This window comes from Amia ocellicauda, chromosome 1 (genome assembly GCF_036373705.1).
Source record: "Amia ocellicauda isolate fAmiCal2 chromosome 1, fAmiCal2.hap1, whole genome shotgun sequence".
In the NCBI taxonomy this organism is placed as follows: Eukaryota; Metazoa; Chordata; class Actinopteri; order Amiiformes; family Amiidae; genus Amia; species Amia ocellicauda.
The window spans coordinates 30256973-30281223 of record NC_089850.1 but is presented as its reverse complement, the minus strand read 5'-3'; the positions used below and the strand labels follow the sequence as shown (position 1 = coordinate 30281223).

Genomic DNA, 24251 nt, shown 5'->3' with positions numbered 1-24251 from the left:
AGAAAATAAATATACCCTGCCTGCATGAAAAAAGTAGCTTTGGCCATGCTGTTGGCATTTGGTTCTGCTTACCATTGTGAACAGGTGTTTTCACAAATGAAAACCATTCTCAATCCAGTAAATCCATCTTATTAACCACCATTCCTATGCCTGTTTGCCTGCCTAAAATATCCGACCTCAGCAGTCAGAAGCAGGGCCAAGGAAGTCATTAAGATGAGAGTAAGTTTAGTATTATTATTGTTGTTTTTTATTACCAGTTAATTTAAGTGATATGCTATGTTTTTATTTTCATTTAGTCTTTAGAATAACTCACCCTTAATGTTCTATATAAGTGTAAATTGGTACTGTAATATTTATTATTATAATGTATTAACCTTATTGTTGTGAGTACTTAAAATCCTCCCTGGTGAATTTGCATTCACTTCAGTTTACTGTTTTATTTGTAGCTGGTCTATTGTCATTTGGAGAATGTTATATAGTTTAAAGTTTTGCTTATGCTTATATTTGTTGTTTACGTCACAAAACTGTAACATTTTATACTTGGCATGCCAGCATCTTAAAAAGTGAGAGGATGCATTTCTTTAGGCACACAACCATTGACAACCCATGATGTAGGTACTTGTGGATTCTCCCAGATACAGTATTCTAACTATTAAAAGTGTGAAATCTGACTGTTTCCATAGCTCCCTTTAAAATGTTTTCTTCTCTATCACCAGCTGTGGCCCTATAGTTCTATGTTGCTCATTGGAGTATTGTTATCCAAATAACATCTGTCTGGAAATGCCAAACTTCAATTTTCAAAATATTACAACCTTAGGAGGAAGTCTGTCAGTCTTCAATGTCTCAGAAGGGAAGAGGCTAGGAGGGCAGTATTGAGAAAGCACTTCAAAGCCAGTCATTGGCTGGGAAAGCCTCTTTATATGAAAATATTAGCAATATCTGATGTCAATAAATATATATTTTTTATCTATAGTAATCAGTGCTGTTGTCTTGAGATAGGGTCAATGCTGGAAGTGTGCAGCATAATACATAAATATTTTACTCCAGTAATAAGAACCAAGGGTCTAATATCATAGTTTGTACAGTACTATATCTTGAAACCAAGGTATAAATTCTTTTATGGGAGACTTTGCCTTTAAGAATGGTGTCTCGGCACAATTCCCAGTAGATATTCAGACTAAAATCCTCTTCCGACAAAATCCTTTTACAGCGACCCTATCCAAAAGCAACAAAACCCCCTTAGGCAAAAGCAACCATTTACAGTTGCCTGTTCGCAGCAAGCTGTCTCTGTTCATCAGCCTGCCTTTTTCATAGATCATTTATAGGCAGGTAAAGACAGCATGCCATCATTAATAGACACAACCTGTGGCTGTCAAGAGCTGTTGATTCGTTGAAGGAGAAGCCATGTTTTAGAAGATACTTTATTTAATACTTAACATGTCCTCAGAATGTTTTTCTCCCTATTCCACTGAAGAAGGATAGACCAAGTAATGTATTCATTTCCCTTTTTTTATCAACTTCACATTTTTATTTTAATAATTGTTCTGTTTAATTTCAATTAGCAAATTCAATTTCCACCTCAGCACTGCAACCTAAATATGCTCTCGGGTTTTGTATTGATGAGTTAAGTATGCATAGAGATATATAAGGTGTGAAATAATCATATGCTGATGAATAACCGAAAGCATGTGTAACTACTGGATTCCTTTAGCTTTCCCTTCAATATAAAGTTAAAGATGCAGACTGAAATAATTAAACAATGACAACTTTGTTTCTTGCTTTCTGTACACTCCAATACAAATGTTGTAATTTTAGTTGAATCAGAAACAAAAAAATAAATATCAATATTATAACAATGATGATAATTAAACCATGGCAGAAAACAAAATGTGTGTGTTGCTTTCCTGTAAGTGATCTCTCCAGGGTCCCTGTGGTGCAGCCCCACTTACAGCTGTGTGGCCCGTCACAGTGAGGGAACTCACCCGCTCTTTCGCTCCCTGCCAGAGCTCAGGAAATGTCCTGTTAGAGCCACCTATTCTTCCTTAGTGAACCTATTGATTTCAAACCCATCACTCTCTGCCTCTCCACAGCAGGGACAGCATGCATGTTTATAGCTATGGAGACTCTTGCCTTGGCTTAAAGGGGCATCTTATGTCAAAAGATGGAGAAAGCTCTTATTTCAAGATAAAATGCTTTGCAACTGTTTGCTGTGGGTTTTTTCAGACAAACTTCAGGTTAATTTAGGGCCTCTTATTGAAATTCTGCTGGGTAACTAAAAGCAGTAAACCCTGTTTCACAACTCCTCTCAATACTGTATCAATCAATTCTTACCATGACTTTGCTTTCCAGTTGGTGGTACATGCAATTGGGATGACTGTAAAAGACCACGGCCCTTGTGTTCACCTGCATAGTGACAATTATGTAATCCAGTTCAGGTGGCTGCATACGTACCATTGCACTTCATTCTGCCACTGAAGGTGAATGAATGTACATTAGTGAAAGGGGTGTATGATGTTGAAATGTATTAACTCATACAGTAATTGCCTATTTATGCACATGGTCCGACATGGGGGCCGTCTTTTAATACCAGCAGAGCACTTCCTAAAATTGATAGCACACACTTAATGGGCCCTGACACCACATGCTGTTGCACTATACTTTTGCTTCTGACCATAGTTTTTCTGAATCACTGCTATGCATTCACAATGGGGGAACAGGAGAAGGTTGTTTTATGTTATATTTTCAAGGGAGATATTGAGAGGAAGTTGTTCTTGTTGTGAATCAATGTTGTGTCACATAATGGATAATCACAGACACAGACAAAACAACAAAACTAATGTGGGCATAAGATTTGTTGTTTAAAAAGTGTTTGCTCAAATGCTGGTCTTAGGGCTCCTGCTACTTTACATTGTAGAGTTGGAAAGAGTCAGACAGAAGTAACCGATGGGCCTTTGTGTTTTCTCTTTGTGTGTTTTGCTGGTCAGAGGAAGACGTGTCAAATGTCCAGATCATGTGTGCGTGGTGCCAGAAAGTGGGGATCAAACGCTACTCCCTGAGCATGGGCAGCGAATTGAAGAGCTTCTGCAGTGAGAAGTGCTTTGCGGCCTGCCGAAGAGCCTACTTCAAACGCAACAAGGTAAGGACGCCCCTCCCAGACAGAGCTGCTCCACCAGGGCCAGTCAGGACCATGTGACCATTGTGTCTGACATCACTTCCTCTTTGTTTTGAAATTGAGCCTACACATACCTCACTTGGCAGTTACAAATCAACATAGAAAGAAAAACTAATTTTATTTTGTCATTAAAAAATATCTACATTTAAAAACATGAAGGGATTTTAGTGTCATTGTATAAACAATGGGTTGATCCACTGTTACTACAATTCCAGTCCTTGATAGAACATGGTGTCTCTGAACCCTACGCAAAGATATCTCAGGATATCAGTCTACCAGTACACCATGCCAGTTGAATCTTTTTAGTAAGAGAGTTGGGTGGATGTTAATTGCAGCCGTGCAGAATGCCTTCATCCCTTTAGGGCATCAGGGAGCTCAAGACAAAACAAAAATACAAATACAGATCCTAATAAAGTCGCCAGGCAGTATTAAATCAGTGGGTTTGGGTTTCCTTTTTCTGATTTGTGTTTGAAAATCCACTGCTTCCTGTTACAAAGGCGTCAGGTTTGTGTGGGATTTCAAAGACGCTGGATCCGTGGTAGAATTAGAGGATAGTTATCCACTAGTGTGTGGTAGATGCATTTTCCAGAGCTCTTAGCGCAGTCATAATGGGCTGTATGAAGTCAAAGTTCATCACACAATCTCCAGTTTGCTTTATATGACACTAATGTTATCCAAAATTTAGTTTTCTTTTTCTCATCACTTTTGTGTCTTAAATTGGATGTTTTGAGCTCAATCTAATTTGTACAGATTTCATTTCCACCTAAATGTATCAGGTAAGCTTGTATGTAACTGGTAAATAGACATGCACACATTTATTTATATATATTATTATTTTTATTAATATTATTTGTTATTATTATTTAAACTATTTCATTACTTGTTAAGTTGGTCAGTGCACCTTTTTTATTTTGGTCAGAAACTTGCTTAATATTTGTTCCATCCCATGTCATGTTGCAGAGAGAAGGGTTGTGTCATTAATAATGCCAGAAGGCGGCTCCACTGAGCCCACAATGTTCAATGACGCAACAATCAATTATGACCAAGAAGTTAATTGAGTAATTAATTGAAGTATATTTTAAATATTTTACATGATAAACTTCCATGGTAAATCATCACATATAAAATGACATGATAAAAAGACAAACAATACATAAAGCACAAACGAATTATTCATCACTTTCAAAACTAATAGAAATGTCCGTTTCCAAAAACAATTATAGTTGTTACCATAGTTGTTATATGTTTTTTTAAGAATTTAATTACATCTTTAATATAAATTAGAAACAGGTATCCTATCACCTTTTGATTTATAAGTAGTAGAAAGTGGCATCTCCCAAGAAATTAAAACATGATAGAATACATGTTTGTACTTTCATGGATAGATCAAAGCTTTGATTTGTTTTGCCATGTGTCTACATATAATTAATATGTCTCTATAATAATGATAATAATAATAACCTGGCTTCATGAACATCATTATGGAGAAAATAAATGCAACTATTTCACAAATTGACAAACTTTTCAGAACAGGTTAACAATGTTGTATATTTTATATGTTATCATAACTATACCCACCACAGAAATATAATTATTCGTATTTCTATCCTATTACTCACTCATGGCGCAGAGGTGTCTGTCTGAAACTAACCATTTCTAGACTCATCTCAGCACAGCTTGACTTGCATTCTGCTGTGCCTTGTCAAAATTAATTACATGACAGGATGGCAAGTTTTTCCCCCTACTTTTTATTTAGAAATGGAAGAACAAAAGATAATGCTTATCACACCCCTGCTGTGTTCCCCCCCACCCCCATTCCAGAGGAAACACCCCTTGCCCCCTGTAACATGTTTCTCTAACATGTTACATTTCTCTAAAATTAACCAAAATAATCACAGAACCAGTATAAGCACTAACAGCATGAAGAGCAATATATATATATATATATATATATATATATATATACATATATATATATATATATATATATATATATATATATATATATATATACATATATATATACATATATATATATATACATACACTCACCTAAAGGATTATTAGGAACACTATACTAATACTGTGTTTGACCCCCTTTCGCCTTCAGAACTGCCTTAATTCTACGTGGCATTGATTCAACAAGGTGCAGAAAGCATTCTTTAGAAATGTTGGCCCATATTGATAGGATAGCATCTTGCAGTTGATGGAGATTTGTGGGATGCACATCCAGGGCACGAAGCTCCCGTTCCACCACATCCCAAAGATGCTCTATTGGGTTGAGATCTGGTGACTGTGGGGGCCAGTTTAGTACAGTGAACTCACTGTCATGTTCAAGAAACCAATTTGAAATGATTCGACCTTTGTGACATGGTGCATTATCCTGCTGGAAGTAGCCATCAGAGGATGGGTACATGGTGGTCATAAAGGGATGGACATGGTCAGAAACAATGCTCAGGTAGGCCGTGGCATTTCAACGATGCCCAATTGGCACTAAGGGGCCTAAAGTGTGCCAAGAAAACATCCCCCACACCATTACACCACCACCACCAGCCTGCACAGTGGTAACAAGGCATGATGGATCCATGTTCTCATTCTGTTTACGCCAAATTCTGACTCTACCATCTGAATGTCTCAACAGAAATCGAGACTCATCAGACCAGGCAACATTTTTCCAGTCTTCAACTGTCCAATTTTGGTGAGCTTGTGCAAATTGTAGCCTCTTTTTCCTATTTGTAGTGGAGATGAGTGGTAACCGGTGGGGTCTTCTGCTGTTGTAGCCCATCCGCCTCAAGGTTGTACGTGTTGTGGCTTCACAAATGCTTTGCTGCATACCTCGGTTGTAACGAGTGGTTATTTCAGTCAAAGTTGCTCTTCTATCAGCTTGAATCAGTCGGCCCATTCTCCTGTGACCTCTAGCATCAACAAGGCATTTTCGCCCACAGGACTGCCGCATACTGGATGTTTTTCCCTTTTCACACCATTCTTTGTAAACCCTAGAAATGGTTGTGCGTGAAAATCCCAGTAACTGAGCAGATTGTGAAATACTCAGACCGGCCCGTCTGGCACCAACAACCATGCCACGCTCAAAATTGCTTAAATCACCTTTCTTTCCCATTCAGACATTCAGTTTGGAGTTCAGGAGATTGTCTTGACCAGGACCACACCCCTAAATGCATTGAAGCAACTTCCATGTGATTGGTTGGTTAGATAATTGCATTAATGAGAAATTGAACAGGTGTTCCTAATAATCCTTTAGGTGAGTGTATATATACATATATACATATACATATATACATATACATATATATATATACATATATACATATACATATATATATATATATATATATATATATATACAGTGGGGGAAAAAAGTATTTGATCCCCTGCTGATTTTGTACATTTGCCCACTGACAAAGAAATGATCAGTCTATAATTTTAATGGTAGGTGTATTTTAACAGTGAGAGACAGAATAACCACACAAAAATCCAGAAAATCGCATTTCACAAAAGTTATACATTGATTTGCATGTTAATGAGGGAAATAAGTATTTGATCCCCTATCAATCAGCAAGATTTCTGGCTCCCAGGTGTCTTTTATACAGGTAACGAGCTGAGATTAGGAGCACTCTTTTAAAGGGAGTGCTCCTAATCTCAGCTCGTTACCTGTATAAAAGACACCTGTCCACAGAAGCAATCAATCAATCAGATTCCAAACTCTCCACCATGGCCAAGACCAAAGAGCTGTCCAGGGATGTCAGGGACAAGATTGTAGATCTACACAAGGCTGGAATGGGCTACAAGACCATCGCCAAGCAGCTTGGTGAGAAGGTGACAACAGTTGGAAGAAACACAAAATAACTGTCAGTCTCCCTCGGTCTGGGGCTCCATGCAAGATCTCACCTCGTGGAGTTTCAATGATCATGAGAACGGTGAGGAATCAGCCCAGAACTACACGGGAGGATCTTGTTAATGATATCAAGGCAGCTGGGACCATAGTCGCCAAGAAAACAACTGGTAACACACTACGCCGTGAAGGACTGAAATCCTGCAGCGCCGCAAGGTCCCCCTGCTCAAGAAAGCACATGTACAGGCCCGTCTGAAGTTTGCCAATGAACATCTGAATGATTCAGAGGAGAACTGGGTGAAAGTGTTGTGGTCATATGAGACCAAAATCCAGCTCTTTGACATCAACTCAACTTGCCGTGTTTGGAGGAGGAGGAATGACCCCAAGAACACCATCCCCACCGTCAAACATGGAGGTGGAAACATTATGCTTTGGGGGTGTTTTTCTGCTAAGGGGACAGGACAACTGCACCGCATCAAAGGGACGATGGACGGGGCCATGTACCGTCAAATCTTGGGTGAGAACCTCCTTCCCTTAGCCAGGGCATTGAAAATGGGTCGTGGATGGGAATTCCAGCATGACAATGACCCAAAACACACAGCCAAGGCAACAAAGGAGTGGCTCAAGAAGAAGCACATTAAGGTCCTGGAGTGGCCTAGCCAGTCTCCAGACCTTAATCCCATAGAAAATCTGTGGAGGGAGCTGAAGGTTCGAGTTGCCAAACGTCAGCCTCGAAACCTTAATGACTTGGAGAGGATCTGCAAAGAGGAGTGGGACAAAATCCCTCCTGAGATGTGTGCAAACCTGGTGGCCAACTACAAGAAACGCCTGACCTCTGTGATTGCCAACAAGGGTTTTGCCACCAAGTACTAAGTCGAAGGGGTCAAATACTTATTTCCCTCATTAACATGCAAATCAATGTATAACTTTTTTGAAATGCATTTTTCTGGATTCTTTTGTTGTTATTCTGTCTCTCACTGTTAAAATACACCTACCATTAAAATTATAGACTGATCATTTCTTTGTCAGTGGGCAAACGTACAAAATCAGCAGGGGATCAAATACTTTTTTCCCCTCACTGTATATATATATATATACACTCACCTAAAGGATTATTAGGAACACCTGTTCAATTTCTCATTAATGCAATTATCTAACCAACCAATCACATGGCAGTTGCTTCAATGCATTTAGGGGTGTGGTCCTGGACAAGACAATCTCCTGAACTCCAAACTGAATGTCTGAATGGGAAAGAAAGGTGATTTAAGCAATTTTGAGCGTGGCATGGTTGTTGGTGCCAGACGGGCCGGTCTGAGTATTTCACAATCTGCTCAGTTACTGGGATTTACACGCACAACCATTTCTAGGGTTTACAAAGAATGGTGTGAAAAGGGAAAAACATCCAGTATGCGGCAGTCCTGTGGGCGAAAATGCCTTGTTGATGCTAGAGGTCAGAGGAGAATGGGCCGACTGATTGAAGCTGATAGAAGAGCAACTTTGACTGAAATAACCACTTGTTACAACCGAGGTATGCAGCAAAGCATTTGTGAAGCCACAACACGTACAAGCTTGAGGCGGATGGGCTACAACAGCAGAAGACCCCACCGGGTACCACTCATCTCCACTACAAATTGGAAAAAGAGGCTACAATTTGCACAGGCTCAACAAAATTGGACAGTTGAAGACTGGAAAAATGTTGCCTGGTCTGATGAGTCTCGATTTCTGTTGAGACATTCAGATGGTAGAGTCAGAATTTGGCGTAAACAGAATGAGAACATGGATCCATCATGCCTTGTTACCACTGTGCAGGCTGGTGGTGGTGGTGTAATGGTGTGGGGGCATGTTTTCTTGGCACACTTTAGGCCCCTTAGTGCCAATTGGGCATCGTTGAAATGCCACGGCCTACCTGAGCATTGTTTCTGACCATGTCCATCCCTTTATGACCACCATGTACCCATCCTCTGATGGCTACTTCCAGCAGGATAATGCACCATGTCACAAAGGTCGAATCATTTCAAATTGGTTTCTTGAACATGACAATGAGTTCACTGTACTAAACTGGCCCCCACAGTCACCAGATCTCAACCCAATAGAGCATCTTTGGGATGTGGTGGAACGGGAGCTTCGTGCCCTGGATGTGCATCCCACAAATCTCCATCAACTGCAAGATGCTATCCTATCAATATGGGCCAACATTTCTAAAGAATGCTTTCAGCACCTTGTTGAATCAATGCCACGTAGAATTAAGGCAGTTCTGAAGGTGAAAGGGGGTCAAACACAGTATTAGTATGGTGTTCCTAATAATCCTTTAGGTGAGTGTATATATATATAAACACACAATGACATGCAAACACATACACGTGCACATTAATGAATTAAATAATCAATCCAGTGTCTGCAGTATTAACAACAGATTTTCTTATCAAGAGAGTATAGGGTTTTATCAGGTTTAAGGAATTAGGATATTTTGGATAGGATTTAGGATATAAGGTGGCCAGTTTGAAACATTTACATCAAACTTTCTTAATCAGCACTGTAAATGTAATTGTTTGGAACAAGCATTCAGTGTGTTTCTGTCATTCAGAGTAATATCCTTTAAATAATATGTACATTGTTCATAATAAGAAAGCATATGGTAAACCTGACTATATTTTACCTTTGAGATGATGTGCTTTTAGTTTTGAAAAGCAAATGAACCTAAACTGGTTTGTACCTCCATCTTATGTGTAATATAAGGCTCCTAGGTATCTGGGGCTGAACATCAAGATGAAACACTGCCATGGTTGAAGGTGAATTGCATTGCAGGACAAGCCACATGCTTCCATGCCTGCTCCATTTCCTACCCAACCCCAGAGTGTGCTTGGGATTTCTAATTGGATTTCTAAGTGTTTCTCCCCTCAGATGCAAAGTGGTGTGAGAAGCTGACCTTTTGAATATGCCAGCAATTTCCTAGATACTCTTGATATTTTGATTGTTAAAGCATTTTTGAAAGTGTGGTCAAGTGTCACTGCCCACATGAAAACGCTGTCCTCAGTGTGTCTCAGTGTTGTAGCTACCACCTTCAGGAAAATCAGCCGTACTCATCTACAAAATGGCCTACTACAGCCTGAAATATTTGTGAAATAATTGTTATTTATTTATTTGTATTGCCGGTCTTACCATTCATTATAACAACGCTAAATATAGATATGATAGTAGCTTCCATAGCGCCACAACCAAGCTCCCTCTTGCTTAAACTCAGAACAACATCCCTCTGACTTCGCTGCAGCTCCTTGCCTCCATCCACCATGTGTGGAGGGTCTGATGGCCTTGTCCTCATGACCAGACTGTTGTTCCCCCAGCCAAGTGCTTCTTCTGTAGGGGGTTGTCTGAACTACAGAAATATTCATTACATTTTCTTTCGGACCAAAAGTTCATGTCAGTTTGTGTATTTGTTTTTGACATAGACACTGTCAAACAGAACTGAAGACAGGCACACTGGCACACTGTTTAATTCTGTTATCTATTTAACCCATTTTTATGAAATCTGCTTCATATGGTGTGAGATTTATGTTTTGGCTCATGCTTTCGATTTGCATACTCTGCTTATCAGTAAAATACTGGGGTCTGTGACATTCAATTTAAGGTTTAATCTCAGTAAAAGTGCAGCAAATGCTGTCGTAGCCAATTGTAGAAGGTACTCTGTATTTTTAGCATTGTATATTAATTCAGGATGGCGTGAATTTGTTGATAGTTCTTGAAATTCTCAGGTTCCCTTTTGTAAATGTGTTGACAGATACTGTCAGAATCACTGCAACTGTCTCTGCAGGCAGCATCATAGGGATATCTGATCCCTTCATCTAAATTCAGATGTTTCATGTAGGAAGGGGCATTTTAACGCATGAAAGGAATTTATCTGTGAACAGACCAAAAATGGCTTCAATTTATTTTTTCCAGTAGCTGCAGTGAACGTTCTTTTGTCTGTGTTTGTCAATTTCATTAGGCCTTGTTACATTGTTTAAATATCGCCCCCTTTTCTCTCCTGTGTTTCAAGCCAGTGTGACATTATGTTGTTTCCATTTTATTTTTTATTTTTTTAGTACCAGTGGTAGGTTGGGTAATCTCAGATGCCAGTTGTGGGACTCACAGTTGAAAGAGAATAGCTTGAGTATCAGTTACGTGTTAATGGAGCGAGAAACAGTTATCAAGTTGCTCAGCTCTATAAGTAAACAGCAGAAATAATCTCTGAGAAGAGTTTAACAGAATATATCAGTTATACTTTGTCTTTATATGTATTATATGCTGGGCTGAAAATCTTAGTGTAGCAGTTTTTTCCTATAGCTCTTGTTTTAGGGTGAGGTGTGTGTCTTTATGACTGGTATTCCTGTTTATGTATGTTGTACAAGGTAGGCCACAAAAAACCTTCTAGTTTTTCAAACGCTGGAATAAAATTGCTGCATTTCACATGTCCACACTTGTTTTAAACAGCACAGCGCAGCTCCAGTGTGGTGTTGTGTTACTGTAAATATCTGCAGCTGCCACATCTTTGCTATTTGATATGGCTTTGTGGTCATTGTGTTCAAGGGCTTGTGTTTCCATCAGCAACTACAGGAAATATTGCAAATCCCTAATAAGCACAAAGACCTTTTAAACACATACAAATGTATTTATCTTTGTATAATAATATAAAACTCACTGACTGCAAGAACAGATTAAACATAAAACATCTTTGTGAGGTGCTGAGAGATGTTTAACATGGTATGAAACGGTATGGTTTATTTTTCCAAATAGCACAGTTACAAGCTTATCTTTGGTTTAATCTTTCCATTTGTATACAATTCTGTGCATACAAAGAAGGCGTGCGTCGTTACAGATAGTGTGTACCTCTCGTTTATCCATCCAACACATTTTAAGCAGTTCCATTGTAGTACTTCAGGTGAATAGGAGATGCATATCTGTAGTTTTTGTGTATTCGCATATTTACAAAATCACTCAGATTTGACCATGAGAAAATTAGGAATTGCGGAATTTGTGTGAGACATTTGAGCAAAAAAAGGTATTATAAGTAATTATATTAATTTTATTTAATTAGTGGTCACCTCATGACCTTTAAGCTTTGAAAATGTACTTCTTCCCTAATGCTTTATCCAGATCTGAATGTTCAATTAACCAGTTCCATACATTAACATTCCAAATGAGCTTGCTTTCAGATGCCACACTGGTGTAAATATGTTAACTGTACCTTTGTGCTTTGGACAGCTGTGCCTTTGTGTTGCGTTATCATAAATCATAAAGTCAAAAACTCTGTTGTGAGATACTGACAGACATTCTTGTTTCCTCTTATGGGACTTAGTGTAAACGTTCTCTTGTTGGAATGATTTAAGTATTAAAATGTTAAAACAAGATACATACAGTGAATGAGTAGTGGGATCTCTGTATGCATGGCAGCTTCTATTACATGGCCTCATAGGTGTTTGCTATACAAGGTGTTTGGAAAGGGTGGGAAACCAATAGAGAGCTGAGCTGAGTTGCCTAAGCTTAGTGCCTGAGACTTCTGTTCAGGCGCACCACCCTAATTAAAAGTGTTACCTTATTTGATCAAATAATTACTCAGAGAAAGAAAAAAGTTGGTAATTTGCTTGGGGATTTAATTTTGTGCAGCCAGCTATCATTATGTGATTTCTGTTCTTCAGGAGCCCTTTTGAAGGCTTGACACTAACCTGAATACCTCTGTTTTGGATTGAACACACCTTTATCATTAATTGTTAAATTGTCTTACTAACATAGTTAAAAGCTTCATCCATTGCAAAGGTGTAACATTTCCTAAAATGGAGCGATTATGTTGTCAAGAAACCATCACATTTTTATTAGACAATGTAAAATCAATTACTAAAATACATGTTTTCAAAGGAATTTCACTGGCTTAATGCTTTCAAAAATAGACATGTTAATAGATTATATTTATCAATTAACTAAATGCAAAGTGAGTGAACAGAAGAAAAATCTACATCAAATCCATACGGATTTGACCACCCTTTGCCTTCAAAACAGCATCAATTCTTCTAGGTACACTTGCACACAGTCAGGGATTTTGTAGGCATATAGTCAGGTGATTAAACAATTATACCAAACAGGTGCTAATGATCATCAATTCAATATGTAGGTTGAAACACAATCATTAACTGAAACAGAAACAGCTGTGTAGGAGGAATAAAACTGGGTGAGGAACAGCCAAACTCAGCTAACAAGGTGATGTTGCTGAAGACAGTTTACTGTCAAAAGTCATACACCATGGCAAGACTGAGCACAGCAACAAGACACAAGGTAGTTCTACTGCATCAGCAAGGTCTCTCCCAGGCAGACATTTCAAGGCAGACAGGGGTTTCCAGATGTGCTGTCCAAGCTCTTTTGAAGAAGCACAAAGAAACGGGCAACATTGAGGACCGTAGACGCAGTGGTCGGCCAAGCAAACTTACTGTAGCAGATGAAAGACACATCATGCTTACTTCCCTTTGCAATCGGATGATGTCCAGCTGTGCCATCAGCTCAGAATTGGCATAAAACAGTGGGACCCTTGACACCCATCTACTGTCCAGAGAAGTCTGGTCAGAAGTGGCCTTCATGGAAGACTTGTGGCCAAAAAGCCACGTGGAAAAACGTGGAAACAAGGCCAAGCGACTCAACTAAGCAACTGTTGCCTGCAGACACTCATTCGTGTACTGCTCTCCAGCCCTTCGGCAAACAAACTGCCTTCTGCTACAGCCAAATATTTCACATTTTGACTCATCAGACCAGAGCACCTGCTGCCATTTTTCTGCACCCCAGTTCCTGTGTTTTCGTGCTTAGTTGAGTCGCTTTTTGGCCACAAGTCTTTCATGAAGGCCACTTCTGACCAGACTTCTCCGGACAGTAGATGGGTGTCAAGGGTCCCACTGTTTTCTGCCAATTCTGAGCTGATGGCACAGCTGGACATCTTCCGATTGCAAAGGGAAGTAAGCATGATGTGTCTTTCATCTGCTGCAGTAAGTTTGCTTGGCCGACCACTGCACTGACCAATTGCAGGTACTTAAACACAGATCTAAAGAGACCTGTAGAAGCAGGACAATCTGACAATTATAATACTACACTACAAATTGCGGCATGCTTTTAACACCTGTGATTTTTTGGGGTGGGGGGTGAATTTGAACTACCTACAGTCTTCATGTTTTTTGGAAGAATTGGCTAAAATGCCATTTCAGAGCAAAGCCCTTTGTGAGTCCCCCTCTCTGTGAGTATGCTTTAGACTTTAATGACAGCATGCCAATGGGTTCCCCTTGTCCAAATGCAGTCAGGATAAATTAAAGCATAGCAGCCCCCTCCTGCTTCAAGGAGGCCCCCTGCTGCTGCTGGTGTCTGTGCTCATCCTGGACCACCTAAGAGATCAAACACTGACCCAGGTCTGTCTGTTGGATTACAGTGTGAAGTCTGAGGGAAGCCTAATCATCACTGTCAGTTTCCATTACTAACAGGCTGTTAGGATCAGGGACTCAAATCCAACCCTGCGTCCTGTAAGAACAAAGAAGCGCAATACTAAACATGATCATGCTCTTTTACTTGTGTAACAGTACACATTAAAAGATAGATACATTTTTTAAACTCAGAAATATGGAAATAAAGTGACACATTGTAAGGATTGCCATGGCTCCTTGTGCCTGTAATTCAGAAGATGTTTCATTTTCCTATTTACTTTTATAATACAGCCTTCAAAGAGATGAAGACCCCCCTCCCCAACATTGTTTCAATTCAATACCCTGCTAAAATCATACTGGAAGAAAAACGTTTTTCAAATGTTCACACAATAGAACTATCAAATAGATTATAGCCTCTACAGTAAAGCAGGTAGGAGATTGGAATTCAGTGGCAAAATGTATATTGACCCCAATGGATTTGAAAAGGAACAGCTAATCTTTGCCAAATGCTAGCCAGGCATAAAAAACATGTAAAACCTGAGAACATAACAAAATACTCTTGAAAAAAAGGACATGGGGTAAAGGCAATACCTTGTTGACCTTTGATGGAGTCATTTTGAAGGACACATTTATCAACTCCATCAACCATGTGTGTCACATTCATGTTATCATTCTCCATCACAATATTACAAAACAAATCCTGAGCACATTCTCTTTTCTTTATCCACCTAGGCAGCGGGGTGCCCAGTAGTCAGGTTATTGTATGCAGTATTTTCCATGTAATGTTATATGAATGTCTAATATTTCAAACTGGGTAAATACAAATTCACAAGCCTATCATTATTATTTACAGATCATCAAGTGTCAAGTACAATAATCTTAAAACATTGTGACTATAAACTATCCTGAGTGCATCCCAAGCATTCCTTAATATCGGTGATTCATAAACAATTGGACAAAGGATGTCTGTTTTATGAAAATATTGGAAAAGGTGATAAACTGAACTTGTTACCATTACTTTGATCTCAGTTGCACCCTAGCTTTGTTTTCCATGTTTTATTTATAGTTTACCATTCTTTCAATGGAGTTAAGTGGTTTTGATTACCAGTACTGAGTGTTTCACTGTGTGCCCTGTTATACCTTTTAGCAAATTATAAACATAAACCATCTACCTACTATTAACAATTCTACACTAATAGTCCTTGTAACATTAACCCTGTCTGAGTCAATGTCCTTCTCCTGCTTTTCTCACTTAGCATCAACACTCTCCCTCTCCCACTCCCAGAAAGATCAGTATCACTATTTCTGAAACTATATTTATTTATTTATTTATTTATTTATATTTATTTTGTTCCTGGATTCTTACTCTGTACTTTATAGAGTCCCTTTTTTGCCTTATGTAATGACAGTTGGAGTAGTTGGAGCACACAGCCCTCTGCACTTAGACAGCAGGGTCGGGGAGCCCCAGCAGCTCAGCCTCAGCCTCTCAGCCCAGCTGTGTGATCCCCGCACTGTCGCCGAGGAAGAGCACTCTCTACATGCAGTTACCAAGCTACATTTAACACAATCTCCCATTAGCACAGAGGAAGCAGTTTCCACAGAAACCCAGAAGAGACCAATTAGTCACATGATTAAATGAATTGCTCTTACCCAGGACACTTGTGGTCCCGCATCTCACTCTCTCCTCTCTGTCCCGCGGTGCTGTCAGAACGGTGCATTGAATAAGAAGAGAGGGGCATAAGTTGGATGACTGGCTTACCGTGCATCTTGCGAACAACATGTGAATAAAGTTGGGCTACTGCTATGGTTCTCTGCTAATTAAGTCTGCCCTCCGAGCCAGTCAGTCTTCCTTTACACTGAAAGACTCTGGAGAAGAATAAAGATAGATGAGTCATAAGTGTTGTGGAGCTAATTTGCTGATAGATTGTGCTGGCTGAAAATAAGCTTCCTATCTCAATACTGTTCTTACTTTACTGGACTATATTAGTACTACAGTAAACAAAGTAGTACATATTGTACATAAATAGTTACATAATTAAATATATTTTCTTCTACTCCGTCTATTGACAGTCAATAATAAATAGTAACTATAATAATATGTATTATGCGAGAGACAGTTCAAGATCTATAGTAGTGCGCATCATTCTTAGAAATTCTACTAAAACTGCACTGCACCTAAAGATGTATGTGGAGCTGGTTCAAGAAGAGTTCACTTCATTTTGTTTTCTGCATTGTAGTCAGTGGATTCAATTGCTCAGTTGTCAGTGAGTTTTCTGTATAAATAATCTTTTATCAACCGCAACAGTGGCAGTGAGTTTGGGGAAGATCCGTGACAAGTAAAAGTGGGTTAGGCTAGCAGTGCTGTCGCAGTGAGAAGCTCACTTCTGTAAAGGCCAGGGCCTAGATTAAAGCACAACGTACATTCATTTATTTTTGTCATTATGTAAAATACTGTTTTGATCCATGGCCTCTTTTGAATTCACAATTGTTGTACTTCTCACAGATTCAATGGTTTATTTTACAAGGAAACTGATCAACAAAATACCAGAACCAGTTCTAAATACAATAACATATACTCAGGCATTTCTATCTCACACAAACCTGTGCATTATATACGGTCATATAGTATTTGACACTGCAAGGGGAATTCTTCAAAAATCTCTTTCTGAAATATGTTGCACCGTAATCTTGGATTTATTTCTTTGTGGGAAGGCTTTTTTGGGTCTGGTAATCTCTTATTGTCCATCCCACACCACACCAGGCTGTACTATTGCCATGGTGACGAAAGACACAATTAACATGTTCTAAGCCCTTAAAGGGATTAATTCAAAAGGCATTACTATCGCTTGCTCTGCTGAAGATGCTTAGCCGTTAGTGCCCACTCAAGTCTTCAAAGTGAACTCACAAGTCACACACATGAAGAGATTACCGTGGTTTTGAAGCTAGGCAGGCTTGGCACGGACATGGAACAAAAAACACAAGGAAAGGTCTAAAAATGTCCCCCTCCTTTCATTCCCCCACTTCCAAATTACTATCCTGTGTAAAAAAAATGTTAATAAAGTTTTAAAATCTTGTTTTGCTGCAGGGGATTACTGGTGAACTATAAAATTGACATGTTGTTAAAAAAAACATGAATGATTTTTCACCTTCTTCTCCAGCAGCCATGGGATTGTGTTTGATTTGTGGTTTGCTTCCACAATATATTGCCAGATTGTGAATGCCGATATATATTTAACAGATTAACAAGCACACACAGTAGGACTACCAGAATGGTGTCAGTGATTAAGTGACTGCTCCACGCAACAGTCTTTTAATTTTACAGCTTCTCTGCTCAGTTGTGCCCAGCGATGAAGCAAAACTTAGAGGGTGGACTCATTACCCAGGCAAGAGTACTCCCAGCACTGTGCTGAGAATCGTGTGTTTCTCACTGTGCTATCCCTGCTAGGGCTGAATAAACAAACTGCAACTTAATCAGAGGAACACTATAGCGCTACAGATTTAAACCATATAATGAGGCTGTATTTGAATCTGTGTATTTACTTCACTTTTATCTCATATGGACTTTGTTGTAACTTTTCTTGTGTACTTTTTATTTTTTGCGGCAGAGGTTTATAAAATAAAAACAAGTGCCAAGTGCTTTCAGCATTGTTTCGTTTTTTTTGGACTGTGAGTTAATTACAAACTTCAAAGGTTGCAACTTCAGTTGATATTAATCCTCCAAAATGTTTTACGGCTAGGAATGTTTATTAGGCTGGAATTTACTGTCACTGGTTAATTGCAAAACGTTTTCTTCCTGCGATACGTCAGCAATTTATATTTCCTCTGTGAAAAAAGAAATATGAGCAACAAAGGTATTTATTTTATTTATGATATTTCTTCGACTAGAAAATAAATAAATATTGCCTTCAATCAGGTGATCCATTCTTGATCTTCTTTATATATTTTTATGTTTTCCAACAATAATAATCAAATAAGAATTTAAAACTAAATGCATTTGTGTGAAGAGCTCCATCCAAATCCAAACAACCTAGTATTATGTTTCCTTAACAGACCACAAGGGAGAGGCATTTTATTGTAACTCCTTTTACTGAGCTTTGCATTTCATTTCAGTCCTCAATGCAACATCTCCTATTAGATGTAGGATATTTATTTTAGGAGTCAAGCTTTTTCACACTTCTCAGTGAGGACTGGCCAAATTCAGTATGCTTTAATTCCAGAAAACAAACAAAAAAATGCTATTTTCATTTCTGATTTTGCACATCAAATTTACTCAACCAGCTTTACTGGTACTTCTAAGTAATGCAAGCATCTTCTGGTTTTACATGTTTTTTTCCAATTCTAGTAAGAATTTAATTTAACAAAATGTTTTGTATGACCGATGTCTAGTGTAGAATTTGAAATAAATATACGCATTTCTGGAACAATTACAAAAATTGTCGACCTGGCATTTGTTTTAGAACATGCTGGACTCTTATCAACTTTAACCTAATCAATGTGTACATAATGTTGTATGTATCTGTTTTTTGATTGTGTGTGTCTTTAAAGTTATCCACACTAGCAATTAAACCTGCTGTATGAAGAGACAGTGGTCAGGTTGTCCAAGAAATGTATTTCGCTCTCATTCAGTTTTTGATGAAGAATAAAAATAGATTACTTCTTCTCAAGCTCTGAACATATAGCAGTTTTTTTTCATTTAGTTATAAAAAGAAGTGAAACAAACAGACAGAATCTGAATAAATTGTAGGACTCTTTGTGTTGATGATTAGGTCAGGAATGTGTGCCCACATAAGACAATTTAGATGCTAATTGCTAACAAACTATTGTGCATGATTTCCTATATTCTTTTATTTTTTACTATTTAACTATTTTAAAAATAAAATAGTGTACTAAAATGTGTGTCTAAATAAATAGCATTAATTAATTTCTATTGTTGCTCTTAGATTGTATTCCACGTAGCCTATGAGTAACTTGCAAGTAGGCCTACCTCTTATTGTCCTTCACAAAATTACAAAATCAGCATTACAATTACAAGGAAATTAAAAAGGTCTCAAATTAACCTCCTATAAATTAGGTTCAGACCTTTGTGAACCATATATAAGGTATGCATACATCTTAAGTATGAAAAACTTGTTTTCATCTTTGCAGAATTTATTCAAGTCTTAAATCTCCTGTTTTTATCTCGCAGCTGCAGTAAAGTGAGGTTGAGTCCACTTAACTGTACGAAACACATTAAAAACCTGATTACAGAACTCCACATCTGACAAAACATAAATAAAGGCAAGATATGCAGACAGATTAAATTGCACACACAGTGGGCTGGAAGGGTTTCATGAGGCTGCAGATTTCCAGTGTAGACTCGTTCATTACAAATTCGCACAACTGGGAAATGTTCAGCCCGACACAAAATTCTGGTACAAATTCAGATGAATAATACCATGAAGCATTTCAAACCTAAATTTCTCAGTAGAGTTGCAATGGCTTCCATTTGAGACAGACTCTTACAAAGACTCTGATGATGCAGAAACGTCTGAGATTTCCTTTAGATTTTATTTAACTTTCTAATTATTTTCTGCTCTATTTAAATGTGTACAAACACAGCAGTGTTTAAATAGACATTATAACCATCTCTTACATTTGTCTTTAAATGTAGAGGTTGCATCCATAGTTTAGTGTATCCTTGTTAAAACAAAAGAAAACAAAAATGAATGCTTGGAATATACACCCCTTTAATCAGTTAGCTGACACAAGATGTCTTTTTTGATTTAATCACAAGTAATTTACTTCTTAGCTGCCTAGTGAATGGGTAGGTATCTCTGGATGTTTCCCACTTAAATATAAGGAACTTTATTAACTAAGTCAATCACTCTGAATTTAATGCAGTGATATAATGAACCAGACATTCATTGTCCTTACCTGTTTATCATGCTTTATATAATTTCCATATTTTTATTAATTTCTGCAAACAGCATGTTCACTGTTGATGGTATATTGTGCATTTTCCAGTTCATATGCATAATTGGAAAGGTAACGTGATTTTCAGTAGTAGTAGTGTTTTTGAAGCTATTTAGAGTTATTGTTGTTGTTGTTTTAGTAATTTCTTTGACATAAATATTGAAATGGATTTCATTAATTGTATTGAAAATCATCCCTAAAAATCTTTTCATTTGAAACTTAAGTTAGGGCTTAGAAGCGGTCCTGTATGGTGCATTTTTGTCTTTGATGCTTTTGTTTTATTGCAGATCTGTTTAATGTCTTTGGCTCGGTTGTAAATGATCTGTTTGGACTGAACAGAGGCTATTGCGCTACCTTTGTCTGGTGTCAAGTCTCTGTTTCCCTCCTGGTACAGATACACACCTGAACAGCCTGTGAGTCTGGCCAGCTGCCAGGCTTTCATCCACACCGTCACACAGACAAGCTGTTGAGATAGGGGGCTGATTTGAGAACACAGAATCCAGCATCTCAGAGAAAAACCTTTTCGGATACTTAGGGCTGGATTAAATCAAGACTTTGACCCACCCGCTAATAGCAAACAACAAACCTGTACATCATAACGGTTACATTTCTGATTAGAAGAAAGTGTCATCTTACACAAAATGATCCCGCAACTGAGTAAAGATCTGTAGTTTTCTTTTAGCAGGTGGGTCAAAGTTTTGATTTAATCCGGACCTTGTCTTCTAGGTTGACGATACAATTACTTATTCAGAGTAGAGAATAAGACGGAAGTGGCAGATTTATTTTCTTTCCGCCTTATTGCAGCATCCTACAAAGAAAATGTGACTAATATATTGCACTGAGCCATAAGAAGATTAGACATTTATCATCTAATACCTTCCTTAATGTTTTTGTATAGATTTTATGATCAAGTGTGAGACGTTATCAATGAATTATTTTACTGGCTCTTTGGTATATTCAGAGTGAAGCAATTGTAGGAAGATACACATTTCAGCCTTAATCCTTGTGAGCTTGTTGTAACACTTATTTTGAGCTGATAAACACAAGAATGATACGATAGCTCAATCACCAGGCTGCTCCGTTTTCACCTTATTAAATCTCTGAAATGCTGTTACATAAAAATCCTGTTTCCCGAGTGGGCGTGAAATTAGTTTTGACTTCAACATTCATGTCTGCTATTAGTATTCTTGCAGTATTTTTTATTTTGATTGCTTGTAAATATAAAAAAATGAAAGCTTATGTGTGTCTTACTCAAATTATAGTCATTTCCGTAGAGTTTGCAAAAGTCTGTCTGCCTATTTTTTTTTCTACTTACCACCGCAATCCTCCAAGGTAAATCTTACCGTCCTAACTCCTTTTCCCTGAAGCTTGCTTAGGGCAAGAGAGAGACAGAGTGCACTAATCCCAAAATGTCATACGATCACTGCAACAGGAAAAACAACAAAATTACCATAATCAGAGAAAAAAAAATGTGTGAAATTAATTCAAGAGATGCTTCAGTTTCGGCAGGAAAGTAGCTGAAGGTAAAACACTCACTGTCTGTTTAGTAAATGTCTGTTTTTAAAACCTAAACTAAACAGAAACCATTCAGCCCACAATGGGAGCAGGTTGTAGTCATATAAGAACTTCATGTTTATTTCGTCGCTGCCAGCAAGAAAATCATGACGCTCGCAGTCTGACAAAAGAATGTTAGAAAACAAATGTTATAATTGTCATAATGTCATAAGCCTTGTATACAAATTAAATAGCCCAGAATTAAAATGAGTGAATAATTATAAAGATAAAAGTAAGGTTCTTGATTCTCCCACATGCATCCTGGTGATGGGTTTTGCCAGCTTTTTGTTTGGCTTTAGTGTATAATTTGGCAGCCTGCCTAATAGATTGACTTTGGTCACCATTTCTCTGCTCAAGTATTAGCCTAATTTTCAACTGCCATCTGTTGAGTCCCGGAATGGGTCTCTGAAGGAACTTAGCAATTTCCATTAGCAAGAGTTCTAGAAGCCCCCACTCTGCATGGTTTACTGTCACCGTGTGTGCATGGGGGGAAACTGTGCCAATGGATCTTCTCATTAATATCCCACTACTTACAGAATATATCAAGCAATATTTATTCTAGTGTTTGTTTCATGTGCTCTCTTTGATTTTCTTAGGTAGGTTAATCTGTTTTCGGCAAGTGCTGTAATACTGAATGTCTTTTTCAATGTAATCTAAAGGCAGTGTTACAATGATTTTGTTTAATGTTTTGTCTATACAAGATGTATGGAGTCTGTGTGATATTTGTATTGAATGTGGATGATCAAAAACATGCATCTGATCATATGGAGTACCATATAAACATTATGGAAATAAAATATTGTTTTTGATGAAGGTTCTCTTTAGCATAATGATGGAGTACATTTTGATTTGCAGCAAAGCAAGTTTTAATATCCATCCATAGCACATTAATACTTTATGGCACAACTTTCAGCCTAGGTAAGTGATGTGGATTTCTGTGAACGTTTCCAGGATATCACTGTGTCATGTTACTTTAATTAAACATGAGAATTTAGGCCTGGCAGGACAATTAGCAATGGATGAACATTTTAACCAATCAGACCCATGCAGACAGATTTGTTTATTCCCATTGCAGTACAATAAACGTATCATACCCAACCCTAGACCATATGCAACTTAGAAAATAAGGGAATGCCGCATTGGTCCAAATTTAATCTTCACCATTGATTATATTCTAAGGTCCTTAATTAGATATTGAGCAGCGGGCAGGCAGTAAGATGAGCTGTCCAGTGGAAGTTTTATTGTTGGGGAACCTGGGCGTTTGCCGTACGAAATGCACCATTGGGCCGAGGAATCCATTCAGACATTGCTGCAGTTAGGCTGAGATTGATTTAATCAGTATCTGTCTGTAATAATAGCACAAGTCCTTAAGAAATAGACTTTTAAGACTCTGTCATTATCACCAATCAACGATATGCTCAATGAAAGAGGTGCAGGTTTGTCAGGAATGTCCTTCGAAGTGGAGACACAATGCTCACTCAGCAGCAGTCTTTTGCTTTGGGTCAGTCCAGTTACATATATGTATAGAAAGATATTTAAAATCTGTATAATATAAACTCCTTACTACATCCGATGTGGGTCTAGAGGAAAGCACTATCAGGATCCTGGAGCACAGATTGTGGTCTGTGTTTTGATGAAGCTTCAGCTGGCCAATACAGGCGTTGCCATGAGAACATACCTGAAGGATCGTGACACAGTTGAAAGGCACTTCATTTCCAAGGGCATGAGGTCAGGGATGTCAAGTATGCAGGGACAGGCTTGTTTGTCTGAAACATCACTGTACTGTCCAGTAGATTCACTATGGTGTAGATGCTAGTGCAATCGTCACTATATTACCAAAAGTATTAGGACGTTAGACAGCTTTTTACAATGTATTTAATAAGGTAGAGCTGCACCCCTGGCCTTAATGACAGCCACAGTCCTTTTGATACATGGTTGCAGCAGGGAACCATTCCTCCCACTGTGTAGTTTCTAGTGCCGCCAGAGAGATTTGTCTCTGTCTTTTCCTGGGATTGCTTTTCCAGTTCTTCTCAGTGGTGCACTATGGGACTGAGGTCAAGACACAGAGACAGCTCTGAGATGTTTGAATCACTATTCTCCTTGAACCACTGTATTACCCTCCCAGACTTGCCACATTACTGTTGGTTATGTATGTATCTTATGAAACTAAACTGCATGTGAAGTTTTCTAGGTGTGCCCCAGCACAGCTGTTACAGTGTAGGTTTTTATTTTTTTATGTCAGACCACAGAGCCGCTGAATGCTTCCCAATACAGTGCAGTCTATTCCGATTGCTCC

The 24251-nt window shown here is 38.3% G+C and overlaps 1 protein-coding gene across 6 annotated transcripts in view; it reads left to right on the top strand.

Moving 5' to 3' along the window:
• Nucleotides 1-24251, top strand: part of sobpa (sine oculis binding protein homolog (Drosophila) a) — an 85929-nt gene that overhangs the window by 21803 nt on the left and 39875 nt on the right. For all 6 annotated transcript variants that reach the window (XM_066701521.1, XM_066701486.1, XM_066701512.1 and 3 more), the window contains one exon: nucleotides 2985-3136. In XM_066701521.1, coding sequence (XP_066557618.1) covers nucleotides 2985-3136 — 152 coding nt within the window. The remainder of the gene's footprint in view (nucleotides 1-2984; nucleotides 3137-24251) is intronic.